The 14398-nt window shown below is 41.4% G+C and overlaps 1 protein-coding gene and 1 non-coding gene across 4 annotated transcripts in view; both read left to right on the top strand.

Moving 5' to 3' along the window:
* The first annotated feature begins 303 nt into the window (after positions 1-303).
* The window catches only part of LOC149182080 (callose synthase 12-like), a 38378-nt gene continuing 24283 nt past the window's right edge, over positions 304-14398 (top strand). Inside the window, exons 1-2 of one of the 3 annotated variants that reach the window (XM_089416736.1) lie at positions 304-6726; positions 7182-7452. In XM_089416736.1, coding sequence (XP_089272862.1) covers positions 1349-6721 — 5373 coding nt within the window. In that variant the 5' untranslated portion in view covers positions 304-1348 and the 3' untranslated portion in view covers positions 6722-6726; positions 7182-7452. Of the gene's footprint in view, positions 6909-7181; positions 7453-14398 lie in introns of those variants that run through there. The other 2 variants (XM_089416734.1, XM_089416737.1) reach the window with 2 other exon arrangements.
* Positions 4350-4430, top strand: LOC149182081 (small nucleolar RNA J33). The gene has a single exon (XR_016257859.1). It is a non-coding gene; the product is annotated as a small nucleolar RNA J33 (small nucleolar RNA).

Below are 14398 nucleotides of genomic sequence, written 5' to 3'. Positions count from 1 at the left end.
AGATTATACCCTCGGTACGTTACTGACCACATTCACGACTCTGAAAAGCAAATTTCGTGGTACCTACCTAACATGGGTATTTCCTAGACCCCCTCAAAATCCACGAAGCAAACTTCACGCCGCATAATATAATAATAAGCCTCAGCATGTGACCACATGGAATCCAATTGGCAAAAGTCTCCTTATTTTTCCCGTTCGATTAATAATTTAATATTGAATAAAGAAAAAGTAAAATAACTATTTCGGTCACAACGTCTGACCCCGCTCACCGTTGAGAAAACGCAGAAGACACGCTCTGGACGCGCACAGTGCAAAATATATCGCGGCGGGCAGCTTTGTTGAAACATTCACCGGATGATGCAGATGCCTCGCTTTTCAGCAACTATTCTATTTTGCTTCACACAGTGGTTTTGACCGTGGCGGTTTCTATCCCGGCTGTACTTGGAAAGCGTCAGAGCTGCTTTGGCTAGTCTCGGAAGACAGTCTGTAAATAGACGATAATCCATTTATTTGTCTGTGTTCATTGATGATGGAAATGGATTCAGGCGAAACTATGTTTTCCGACATTGTTCAAGGTATGGGATTGCTCTAATTCAGTTTGAGCCGATTTTGTTGATATTTTCGGCATTATTTAATGATAAAATCAAGGCTTTAAGGCGAAGGAACCGTTAAGAATTTATCAGGCATCTGTAATGCTTTTATTTTTCTTTGGTTCCATTGGATCCTGTTGAGTTTTTCTGTGGCATTAAAGGTATAGATTACGGTCGAAAAACCTAGGAAAGCACAGGGAATGAGTTTCTGGTTCGATTCCGATTCTTTAGAGGCTTGGATGTCTTGCGGAACTTGCACGAAAGAAACACCCGGCGTTTTAATCGAGGCGAGCGATCGTGCTGGTATTATTTGAATAGATTCGGCTGTGTGTTTTCCGACGGCATTTAGGTAAATAACAGGTCCCTCGAAGTCAAGTAGACACAGGAAACAGGTTGGAATCCAGTGTATATTTAGGTCGGAAAACTTAAGAAAACACAAGAAGAAAGTTTCAGCTTCGGGTCCAGTGCATTTTTGGCTACCTAAGAGGAAGTTTGACGAAATCGAGGAAAGGACCGCGGAATATATTTTCAGGCATTTTGCTGAAGGTAAGGGGGGCAATCCTAGCTCTATTTTTAGAGTGTTTCCGTGTCATATACATCTTTTTACAGCTCAAAAATGGAAGTGAAACTTCATAAAGCATAGGAAACATGTTGCAGGTGCGAATCTGGGGCTCGTTTAGCCATCGGTGTTTAACGGAGGGAGTCTGAAGAGTCCCCGTTGAAGAAGTGGTAAGAACTTGTCGGACATTTTGACGGAAATGAGTGTCACTCGCAGGCATCCGAGTCAGGCCAGGGTTCCACCTGAAAGCAGCGGAAATGAGGTCTACAATATCCTTCCTGTGCACAACATGCTGGCGGATCATCCCGCGCTGCGGTTTCCGGAGGTTCGAGCGGCCGCTTCGGCACTGAAAACTGTAGGCGGGCTCCGAATCCCTCCCTATGTCCAATGGGACTCTGATATGGATCTTCTCGATTGGCTAGGCGTTTTCTTTGGTTTTCAGAAGGATAATGTCCGGAACCAGCGAGAACATCTTATCCTGCTGCTGGCTAATAGCCAGATGCGGCTGCAACCGCCTCCGGATGACATAGCCCGCCTCGAACCCAGCGTTGTTAGGAAATTAAGAAAGAAAATCCTAAAAAACTATGACAATTGGTGTGCATATCTCGCACGGAAATCCAATGTTTGGATCTCAGACCGCAGGAGAGCCAGTATAGATGAGCGCAGGGAATTGCTATATATTTCGTTGTATCTTCTAATATGGGGGGAGGCTGCTAATTTGAAGTTTATGCCAGAGTGTCTGAGCTACATTTTTCACCACATGGCCATGGAGCTGAACAGGATTTTGGAGGATTATCTGGATGAGAGTACAGGACAGCCTGCTTTGCCTGCTTATATGGGGGAAAATGCTTTCTTGAACAGGGTCGTAACCCCCTTGTATAAGACTGTTAAGGCTGAAGCAGAAGCGAGCCTTGGTGGGAAGGCTCACCATTCAGCATGGAGGAATTATGATGATATAAATGAGTATTTTTGGAGTAACAGGTGCTTCGCACAGTTGGGGTGGCCCCTCAAACTGGATAGCAATTTCTTTGTACAGTCTGAGACCAAGCCAGAGGGTGGATTGCAGAGGATCAGGGGCATGCTACAGAAACAGAAGGTAGGGAAGACCGGATTTGTAGAACAACGCTCCTTCTGCAATATTTTCCGCAGTTTTGATCGTCTTTGGATCATGTATATACTTTTTCTGCAAGCTGCAATTATTGTGGCATGGGATGGCCAAGGACTTCCTTTGGTAGAGTTGAAAAAGAGAGATATACAGGCTAAAGTGCTTAGTGTTTTCATAACGTGGGCAGGCCTTCGGCTTTTGCAATCTGCGCTTGATGCTGGCATGCAGTACAGTTTAGTGTCAAGAGAGACTCCTTTACAAGGAATAAGAATGCTATTGAAGATCATTGTGGCAATAGTATGGACCATTCTCTTTGCTGTGCTCTATAGTCGGATGTGGGATCAAAGGAATCATGATTTCAGATGGTCAGCGGATGCGAACAGAAGATTGCTAAACTATCTAGAGGCCGCACTCGCATTCCTCTCTCCTGAGCTGTTGGCTGTGCTTCTTTTTATTATTCCCTGGGTCAGAAATTTTATAGAGAAAACCAACTGGAGGATTTTCCATGTTTTGACATGGTGGTTTCAATCTAGAATGTTTGTTGGACGTGGGCTTCGAGAAGGAATTTTTGATAACATCTCATATTCTCTATTTTGGTTAACTTTGCTGGCTGCAAAGTTTTCTTTTAGTTACTATTTCCAGATCAAACCTATGGTGATGCCAACGAAGCAAATATTGAAGCTCCCGGAAAGTGCCATTCATTACAAATGGCACGAGTTTTTCAAACACACTAATCGATTTGCCATTGGTGTACTGTGGGCACCGGTGGTCTTGATCTACTTCATGGACACACAAATATGGTATTCAATACTGTCAGCCATAGTTGGAGCCTTGGTGGGATTGTTTAACCATCTAGGAGAGATTCGAAATATTCAACAATTGAGGTTGCGGTTTCAGTTCTTTGCTAGTGCCACTCAATTCAATTTGAAGCCTGAAGAACCTCTGTTCAAAACCAAGGGGTCTCTGAAAGTTAAAATAAGGGACGCAATCAGGCGTTTGCAACTCAGATATGGATTTGGCTCACAATATAAGAAAATCGAGACCAATAATCAGGTTGAAGCAGATCAGTTTGCCCTTATTTGGAATGAAATTCTGAGGATATTCCGGGAAGAGGATATTGTCAATGACTTGGAAGTGGAATTGTTGGAGATGCCTCGAAACTCCTGGAATGTACGCATCATTCAATGGCCATGCCTGTTGCTCTGCAATGAGCTATTGCTTGCCCTAGGTCAGGCTACGGTGGTAGGAGGTACTGACAAGAAATTATGGAGAAAAATCTGCAAGAATGAGTACCGTCGTTGTGCAGTGATAGAAACGTATGACAATGTCAAGCATTTGCTTCACAGAATTGTGAAGACAGATACCGAAGAGCACTCGATTATTGTTAGTGTGTTTGAAGAGATTGATGCATCACTTTCTATGGAGAAGTTTACAGAAAAATACAGAATGAGCGAGTTGCCTCAAATTCATTCTAAATTGATCACAATGGTTGACATTCTTCTGACAAAACCCTCTGCAAAGGACCAGCAGAAGGTAGTTGATGCTTTGCAAAACCTCTATGAAATCATTATTAGAGATTTTCCAAAAGAAAAGCGGAATAGAGACCAACTGAGGCAAGATGGACTTGTTTCTCAAAGGAGTGGTAGTAAGCTGCTATTTGAGGATGCAGTAGAATTGCCTGATGTAGAAGACGAGACCTTTTATCGCCAGCTACGTCGCTTGCGCACCATTCTAACTTCTAGAGATTCCATGAACAATGTTCCAAGAAATCTGGAGGCAAGGCGACGGATTGCATTTTTCAGCAACTCTCTCTTTATGAACATGCCTCATGCACCACAGGTGGATAAGATGTTGGCGTTCAGTGTGTTGACTCCCTACTATGATGAGGATGTTATCTACAATAAAGAACAGCTGCGTACATCGAATGAAGATGGTGTTTCAATTATATTCTATCTCCAGAAGATATTTCCTGATGAATGGGGCAATTTCTTGGAGCGGATGCATCAGAAAGGAATAAAGGAACCTGAACTGTGGACCAATCATGTGAGAGAACTTCGGTTGTGGGCCTCATATAGAGGCCAGACACTGGCCCGCACTGTAAGGGGTATGATGTACTACAGCAAGGCTTTAAAAATGTTGGCTTTTCTTGATTCAGCATCAGAGATGGATATCAGGGATGGCTTCAAAGAACTTGTGGCCACAGCTTCAGGATGCAGGGAAGACGCCAGTGGATTGAATTCAAGGAGTTTTCCATCAGGGCGGAGCATTAGCAGTGAAAATAGTGGAGTAGGAATGCTTTTCAAAGATCATGAACATGCCACAGCACTCATGAAATTTACTTATGTTGTTGCTTGTCAGATTTATGGTTCTCAAAAGGCAAGGAAGGATCCCCGTGCCGAAGATATATTGTATTTGATGAAGAATAACGAGGCACTTCGGGTTGCTTATGTTGATGAGGTTCGCGCAGGAAGGGATGATGTGCAATATTTCTCTGTTCTTGTTAAGTATGACCAGGATCTGCAGAGGGAGGTGGAAATATACAGGGTTAGGCTACCTGGGCCGCTGAAACTTGGTGAAGGGAAACCAGAAAATCAAAATCATGCTCTGATTTTCACAAGGGGGGAAGCAGTGCAGACAATTGATATGAACCAAGATAGTTATTTTGAAGAGGCTCTAAAAATGCGCAATCTGTTGCAAGAATTCACAAAATATTATGGTATCCGAAAGCCAACAATTCTAGGAGTCCGTGAACATGTATTCACAGGTTCGGTGTCTTCCCTTGCTTGGTTTATGTCTGCTCAGGAGACAAGTTTTGTAACCCTTGGGCAACGTGTGCTTGCAAACCCACTGAAGGTAAGGATGCACTATGGTCACCCTGATGTATTTGATCGGTTGTGGTTCATAACCCGTGGAGGTATCAGTAAAGCGTCCCGGGTAATAAACATCAGTGAGGACATATTTGCTGGCTTTAATTGCACACTGCGTGGGGGAAATGTGACACATCATGAATATATCCAGGTTGGCAAAGGACGCGATGTTGGTTTAAACCAAATATCAATGTTTGAAGCCAAGGTTGCTAGTGGCAATGGTGAGCAGGTTCTCAGCAGGGATGTGTATCGCCTTGGACACCGCCTTGATTTTTTCCGTATGCTCTCCTTCTACACCTCAACAATTGGATTCTATTTTAATACTATGCTGGTGGTCCTAACAGTTTATGCATTCCTGTGGGGAAGGGTGTATTTGGCTCTTAGTGGAGTTGAGCAGGCCATTATAGATGAATCGGTTAACACGGACAACAAGGCACTTGCAACAGTCCTCAATCAGCAGTTCATCGTTCAGCTTGGTCTCTTCACAGCTCTCCCAATGATCATTGAAAATTCTCTGGAGCATGGATTCCTGAATGCAATCTGGGAATTTTTAACCATGCAGTTGCAGTTAGCATCTGTTTTTTACACTTTCTCAATGGGTACTCGTACACACTATTTTGGTAGAACAATACTTCACGGGGGTGCAAAATATCGGGCTACAGGGCGTGGCTTTGTTGTGCAGCATAAGAGATTTGCTGAAAATTACAGACTTTATGCTCGCAGTCATTTTGTGAAGGCTATTGAACTTGGGATACTATTGATAATTTATGCATCGTACAGTGCTCTCACGACCAATACATTTGTTTATATTCTTTTAACCATCTCAAGTTGGTTTCTTGTCCTATCATGGATCATGGCACCGTTTTTGTTCAATCCATCAGGATTTGATTGGTTGAAAACTGTTGATGACTTTGATGATTTTATGAACTGGATATGGTACAGGGGTGGGATCTTAACTAAGTCAGAACAATGTTGGGAAGTCTGGTGGAGTGAAGAACATGACCATTTGCGGAACACAGGTCTATGGGGAATAGTTTTAGAAATACTACTTGATCTTCGCTTTTTCTTTTTCCAGTACGGTATTGTTTACCAGCTTGGCATTTCCGGTGGAAGCAAAAGCATTGCTGTATACCTACTCTCTTGGATATATGTAGTAGTAGTCCTTGCAATATATATGATCATATTATATGCTCATGATAAGTATGCGGCAAAACAACATATATACTACCGTGCAATTCAAGCCTTGGTCATCAGTTGCACCATATTAGCAATTCTACTTCTGCTGCAGCTCACTGAATTAAAATTGGTAGATTTGGTGACTAGTCTACTGGCATTCGTACCGACTGGCTGGGGTTTGATATTGATTGCTCAAGTGCTGAAGCCTTTCCTGCACTACAATATAGTCTGGCAGACAGTGATTGCAGTGGCTCGGTTATATGAAATCACATTTGGCATCATTGTTATGATTCCTATGGCTGTACTGTCATGGTTGCCTGGTTTTCAGTCCATGCAGACTCGTATATTGTTTAACAAAGCTTTCAGCAGGGGACTGCAGATATCTCGTATCCTTGCTGGCAAGAAGTCTAATGCAGGACTCTAGTCTAGGTAAAGTTCCACTTAGATAACGTCATATAGAACAGAAAGTTTCCTTTTTTGTAAGTGTTGTAAAATTGTTTCTGATGATCTTATTGTATCCACATTTTTAAATTGTTTCTGATGACTTTGTGTGTTTAAATAACTTTATTTTTTTGGATGTTCTTTTAATGTGTACAAACTTTTCAATTGTACTTGATGCTTTTAACGTGTTCAAACTTTTTAATTGTTTATAATGGTCTAGTTAATTGCCTGCTGAAGTTAATAATAGAAGTCTTCAATGGTTGTTCTATTTTTATTTTGTAATTTGCATGTTTCACCCAGACTTTAGCCCCCATAGCCCTAAGTGTGATACTTAAGACCTGAAATTTGAATAATGCTAAAGTTTCATAGTTCCTTTCAATGAAACACAGTAAGGCTTTATATTTCCTTGAAACAGAACTAAATTGTGGTTATTTGTCTTCCAGTTATAGGATGTTCCCATTGCCAAGTTGTTTAAAGGAATGGTGCTGATAATCTTTGTGTTAATTGCGGTTTTAACTTCTGAAGACCTTTGTATTACTAAAGGACAAATTGCGTGACTTTCTGAAGTCAAGAGTACTTGCAAAGTCATATCTAGTTCTTGTACTTACTGTAAGGGCACAACAAGATTTACTTATAACCAATTTTTGGCTTTGGAACTAATCTTACTGTGCCCATGAAACTAGAAGTTATCTGCCTCAAAACAATAATTATATCTGGCATAGACTGTTTTGGAACATTTTTCCTTTCAGGATAAGTTGGAACTTGGGAGAAACAATATATCAAATACAGTGATCATTATATTTGATGTTTCACTTTTCTAAAAGAGAAGTATAATATATATGAAACTGTTCAGAACATGCTAATTGTTAAACTGTTGAGTTCGCAATTGTCTTGGATTTACCTTATTTGGAATCTCTCTTCCTGTTCACGTATACTCTGGAGTCTGTATAGGTCTTTATGTAATACCCTAAATGCATAAATTATAAATTTATAGCATTCAATCTAACGTCAAGGATTATGTTGAAATATCAGGCTGCTTAGATAATATTCTGAGTAGGATGAAACCTCTTTTACTTTGCTTGGCTTGGTAATAACCGAAGATTCCATGAACAGATATATTAATTTTAATATGGTCCGACATATGACAGCAATAGTAGGTCAACAGAACCAAAAGAGTACATCAACTATAAATACAATGTGGGAGTGTGGAAGCAACTCCTATATCGATACTGAAAGCAGAAACTAAGTGTCTAGCTAAAAGATAAATATCTAGCCAGCAGAAGATATAAAAGAAGGCACATGTATAAATAAGTCACAGCTCTAAACAAAGGGGGGATAGGACTTGTCAAGGCCTGGTGGAAGTGGAGCTGGCTGCCAAGAACCGTTAAATTTTCTTGAAACTCTGCGCACTACTTAGATGAATTACTGAAAACAAGGCAACTAAAATCTGAAACAAAATTTACTTTCACCAAGATACAGAGTTTTTTACCAATCTATAAGCAGCGAAAAAACACCAGAGATAAAACACATGCACACAAATCGTCACACTTGTGTTACCCAGGAAACCCAAAAGGGAAAACCTGCTTTCTTTGTTGTGGTACTTTATTGGTTGTTCTTGAGCAATTGGATCTATTACAATTCACGCTGCGGCAATCTGTCACTAAGAAATAGTCTTGACCTGCCTTGAGAAACTCTGATCCCTGCTCCACAATCTTTGTGCACTTGTGGCCTCCTATTCCTTAGCACACAAGCCTCTTATTTCCTAGTGCACTGGTGGCTCCTAAATTTGTGCGCACTTGCTCCTCAAGAATGCACAGTCCACAATCAAAGAGAATTTCACAAAAAATGAATCCCAATTGTGCGTTCATCCTTCTCTTTATAGATAAAATTCGAGCATGCAAGGAGGCCTAGTCTTTAGTTGTGATTGTGAGTTAACTGGTAGTTCAACTTGTTCTCTCTCCAATCAACACTGAAGTCTTGTTAAAATTGGCAACTAGGGCCTAACTCCACACGGGTCATCTTATTTATGACAGGTGATATTTTTTTTGGATTCCTCTTTTCGAGAGGTGTATGATTGATCTAAAGATCATCTGATTCAGACATGTACAAATGAAGTTATGAATTTATTTTGATTATGGACAAATTGTCAAGGCTGGCCAGCAAACTTATGTAGGCTCAGAAGCCCAACGGTCACGTCTATTCATCCTCAACGTTTGCTATAAATACATGATGCCTTAGCCTCATTTGGACAAATTCATCTTCACACTTTTCTCCCTCTCTCCTCATTGATTGGGTATGGATTTATGGGCCTTTCTCTTAGTCTTTCCCCATGTCCGAAATTTGAAATTTTAGCAGGTTGAAATTTCAAGAGAGCAAAATTTCAGGAGGTCAAAATTTCAAGAGAGTGAAATTTCAGGGGGCCAAAATTTCAAGAGAACGAATTTTTGGACAGTTTCACCAAGCATTGACCAGCATGCGTTGACCTCCTTTGACTACGTTTTTCTGAGGGCTATCTTTGTTTGGGCAGGCTGCATTTATGGGCACAAGAATCAAGACTAAACGTTGATTGTTGACCAATGTTGATTGCAGCTAGGGCTGATCGCAGGTGCGCTGTTTGACCAAACTTTGACTGGGCTGAATTTGACTGTTTTGAGGGCTGTTTTATCTTGCTGTTTGGAAGCCGAAGTTAACCGATTTGCTGAGGGTCAAATCTGCCCTGTTGACCAGCGTTGACTTTTTTGGTTAGGGCTCTTTTGTTGCTATTATAAATGATTAGATTTGTAAATAGTACTATCTCTCTCTGCTGAACTATTGAAGACTATAAGAAGAATTGATCAAGGGTTTCCCCACATTGGGTTTTGTCCCTGGCTGGTGCCACATCTTGTGTCCTCTTGTCTTGGCTTGTCTTTTATTGTTTATGTTTATGTTCTATTTGCATTTTACTATCATGTTGATGTGATTGCTAATCTGAATATTGATACTGGGCTAATAAAGAAATTGAAGTAAAATTGCTCTAAAGCATAGAACATACCATTGTTGCCTAAAATTAACATTGTATTAAAGCTGAGGTGAAGACAAAGCCCAAGAAAGAGTGAAAGAGCAATCACCAAAGACAGTTGGACAAGGACAAAAGGCTCAATGGGTTCCTCATCCTACTTCCTAGCTGAAGACAAGCGCCATGATAAATCTGACTATCATGGATGGAAGATGTCTTTTGATTTGACCTTGGAAGAAAAAGATGTGATGGACTATGTGCAGGTAAAATCCCTTAACCTCCTTCAAATGCACCAACTGCTGCGAAGACTAAGTACAATAGGTTTGAAGTCAAAGCAAAGAAGATTATCAGGAATTCCATTGAAAAGCATTTGGTGGCCTACATCTCCGAATTGAAGACCTCCAAGGAGATCTATGACAGGTTGGTCGACATGTTCAAGGTTAGTAATGCTAATCAAATTCTATTTCTCAAGAATAAGTTGAAGGATATAAAGAAGGGCAAGGACGAGGATATTCAATCCTATTTCTTGAGGATTACTGAGATCAAGAATGATCTACTCTCGATTGGAGAAGTCATTCGTGACAGGGAACTTACTCTCACCACCCTTGGATGGCTCCCACCTGAGTGGTATGTATTTAGAACCACTATACTCAACAATGATCGAATTCCAAGGTTTGAAGAATTGATGTCGAGATGCATTCAAGAAGAAACAAGAATGGTGGAGCAAGAAATACTTTCTAATAGAAGCAACCCCACTACATTCTCTGCTCATGCCAAAAGGAGAAATAATGCAGGGTCTAAAGGTAATTTCCATTGTAAGCCTGGATCTAAGGGAGGAAGGAAGGGCAGGTGCTTTGTTTGCAATAAGTTTGGCCACTATGCAAGGGAGTGTCCAAATAGAAGGGACACATCGTATGATGATGATCACAATCATTCCAGGAGCAACTTCAACAACAATGATCAAAGGAATGGCAGGTCCAATGGCAAAGGAAAAATGAATGCCAAACATCAAGGAAATGGTCGACCCTCCAAGAAATCAAGGAACTCCAGGTATGAAGAATCAAATGTTGTTAACAATAAGCAAAAAGAATACTATCTTATATTGGCCCTCTCCACTGCCTCTCCTCCGGACACTTTAGGAAATTGGCTGATTGATAGTGGTGCCTCAAGGCACTTCATCGGATACAAGGAAGCCCTCTCTAATCTGATAGAAAAGGAGACAAACTTGGAGATCATCCGTGAGGACGATGCCACCTATCCCGTGAAGGGAGTAGGGAATGTTACCCTTTAATTGAATCAAGGCAATACTATTCATTTGCAAAAAGTACTATATGTCCTTGATCTCAAGAAGAACCTGGTGTCCATTTCAGCCATGGAGGACAAAGGATTCAAGGTGGCATTCATCGATGAAAAGATACGTGTTTGGAAAAGAAATTTTAAAGATGCTTTTACTCTTGGGTTTAGGGTTGACACTTAGTATCAAGTTGGAGGAAGTCCGTTGGGAGCCATGTCTTGCGGCACATCTCTACAATATGAACTTTGGCACCGGAGGTTTGCCCATCTTCATTATAAGGCCCTACCCGATGTGAGACATATGGTGACAGGTATGCCTGAGTTGAAAGTAGAGCATGAAGGTGTATGTCGGGGATGTGCCGAAGGAAAACTTACAAGCGGACCATTCCCCTCAAGTAATAGCAAGACCACAAATATATTGCAATTGATCCACTCCGACATATTTGGTATGATGCCCGTAAACTCTTTGGGAAGATACTTATATTATCTCACCTTTACGGATGATTGTTCTCGAAAGACCTAGATCTACTTCTTGAAGAAGAAGGATGAAGTGTTCCCCTGGTTCTGACACTTCAAAGCCTTGATTCGAAAACCAATCTGAGAAGAAAATCAAGATATTGAGGATTGATAATGGGATTGAGTACGAATCCAATGAATTCCAAAGTTATTGTAGAGAAGCTGGCATTAAGAGGGAGACTACAACGCCATACTCTCTTGAGCATAATGGTATGGCTGAAAGGAATAATCGCTCCATTGTAGAAGCAGTTCACGCCATGCTTCATGATCAAGGCCTTCCGAAGTTCCTATGGGTTGAAGCTGTAAATACTGCCGTGTATGTTCAAAACCGATGCCCTCATCAAGCATTGGACTCTTCATTGGTAAGAAACCTGATGTCTCTCATTTTAGAATGTTTGGAAGTCCCGTATATTTTCATGTATCGAAAGAGAACAGAAGCAATTTGGGTGCATCTGGGAAGAAAGGAATCTTTGTGGGCTATAGTGAAAATTCCAAGGGATATAGAATTTATGTGGCTGATCAAAAGGAAGTTGAGATAAGTCATGATGTCACCTTCAACGAAGATATGGCCCTCAGGAAGATCAATAACCTTCCTATCCTAAGGAAGGACAAAGAAGTTGACATCGGAAATCAGGGTGAAAAAGAGGACGAAATGATGCCCGATGTTGATGAACCTATGGATACTATAGATCTTCCTCCTCATGAGCCTTGCTTCTCCAAGAGGAGACCTTCATGGCTTAGGGAGACTCTTGAAGATGCTGAGAGACATGTTGCACCAAGGGGGACTTTCCGTGAAAGCATGAAGTCGAACAGGTATCAAGGATAGTTAACCGTCATGAGCACTATCATTCAAAATGAGCTTATCATTCGAAGAAGCTGTGAAGCATCAAGTATGGAAGGATGCTATGAATGAAGAATACGAGTCAATTATGAAGAATGATGTCTGGGATGTGGTCCCTAGATTCCAAGACAAATCGGTTGTCACCTTTAAGTGGCTCTACAAAATCAAGTATGGAGCGGATGGAAGTGCAGACCCTCTCATTCACAAATGTAAGAGGGAGTTGGCTTCTGAATTTGAGATGAAGGACCTAGGACCGATGCATTATTTCCTAGAGTTGGAGGTTTAGCAAAAGCTAGGTGAAATTTTCCTCTCAAGGAAAATATGTTGTGAAGATATTGGAAAGATTTGGGATGGTGGACTGCAAGCTTAGCTTTAAGAAGTTATGTGGTATGTTGGACCTGAATTGGGAATTTCTTCTGAGTATCATCAACTCCTAGGAGCATTGATGTTCTTGGTGAACTCTCGTCCGGACATATGTTTTGCAGTTAACACATTGAGCTAATATATGGTTGAGCCTCATCATATACATTGGATTGGTGCCAAGAATCTTCTGAGATATCTTCAGGGTACAATCACTCATGGACTGAGATACACTGCTGGAGATGTGAGGCTACATGGTTAATCTGATGCTGATTGGGCTGGCATTGTGGTGGATCGCAAGAGCACTTTTGGGAATTTCTTCTGAGTATCATCAACTCCTAGGAGCACTGATGTTCTTGGTGAACTCTCGTCCGGACATATGTTTTGCAGTTAACACATTGAGCTAATATATGGTTGAGCCTCATCATATACATTGGATTGGTACCAAGAATCTTTTGAGATATCTTCAGGGTACAATCACTCATGGACTGAGATACACTGTTGGAGATGTGAGGCTACATGGTTAATCTGACGCTGATTGGGCTGGCATTGTGGTGGATCGCAAGAGCACTTTTGGATGTTGTTTTTCTTTGGGTTCTTTTTCGATATCCTGGATGAGGAGGAAGCATAAATCGGTTGCCTTGAGCACTGTCGAGGTCGAATACATAGCTGCTAGTATGACCTCCTATGAAGCTGTCTGGTTGAGGATGCTCTTTAGTGAGTTGTTTGGACATGTGTTGGATACCACCGTGATCCTCTGCGACAACCAAAGTGGGATCTGATTATTAGCGAATCTCGTGTTTCATGATCGCTCCAAGCATATAGATATCGGGTATCACTTTATCCGGGATACGGTACAACGAGGAGAAAGAGGCTCCATCACATTGGGATTGATGAGCAGGTCGTCGATATTCTGACAAATCCCCCGTGGAAGGTCAAGTTCTTGGCCTTCTGAGAACGACTTGGAGTTGTGGAGAGACCCTCTTATGAGGGTCCTATATGAGATGGACATTGAACTCTGGGAGCTTCAGGGGGGCTTGGGGTACTTCTTGGAGCAATAAGCAACCATAGGGTGAGTGGTTCAGCCTTCGCTTAGTGGTTTGTTGTGTATAGGGCGAGTGGTTCAACCTTCCTCTGTGATACCCCATTGACAACATGTAGGCAGGATGAGTTGTTCATCCTTCTCATGCTGAGACATCCTACCCATGTAGTCTGGGACTCTGGGACTCATGGGAAGTACCTCTTATTTGGCCAATGAGTAGGGAAATGAGGATAGGGACCATAGTACTACCGATGGACGCATCGTGTACTACCGTAATTCCTATGCTATGATGACCGATATTGATCTAGGATCAATGGGAACTGACTTCGGGTCAGTAAGAGTGGTATGAGACACTCTCTTTTTTGATTGGAACAGACTTCGGGTCAATAAGAGTGGTATGAGACACATTCTTTTATCTGGGATTGACTTCGGGTTAGTAGAGAATGGTATGATACATTCTCGATGACTTCTTCTTCTTCATAGTTCAACAAAGTAGTGCATTGATGGCAGAGATAGTATAGATTGGCAGATGGATTAGCAGATGGAGTGTTAGGATATTCCGACACATAGGAAATAGTTAAGTACAACTTGGTCTAATATAGAGTTAGGTAAA

This window comes from Pinus tabuliformis, chromosome 3_2 (genome assembly GCF_031772625.1).
Source record: "Pinus tabuliformis cultivar Carrire ecotype Pingquan chromosome 3_2, CPIR1, whole genome shotgun sequence".
NCBI classification, from domain to species: domain Eukaryota; kingdom Viridiplantae; phylum Streptophyta; class Pinopsida; order Pinales; family Pinaceae; genus Pinus; species Pinus tabuliformis.
This window is presented reverse-complemented; position numbering and strand designations above follow the sequence as displayed.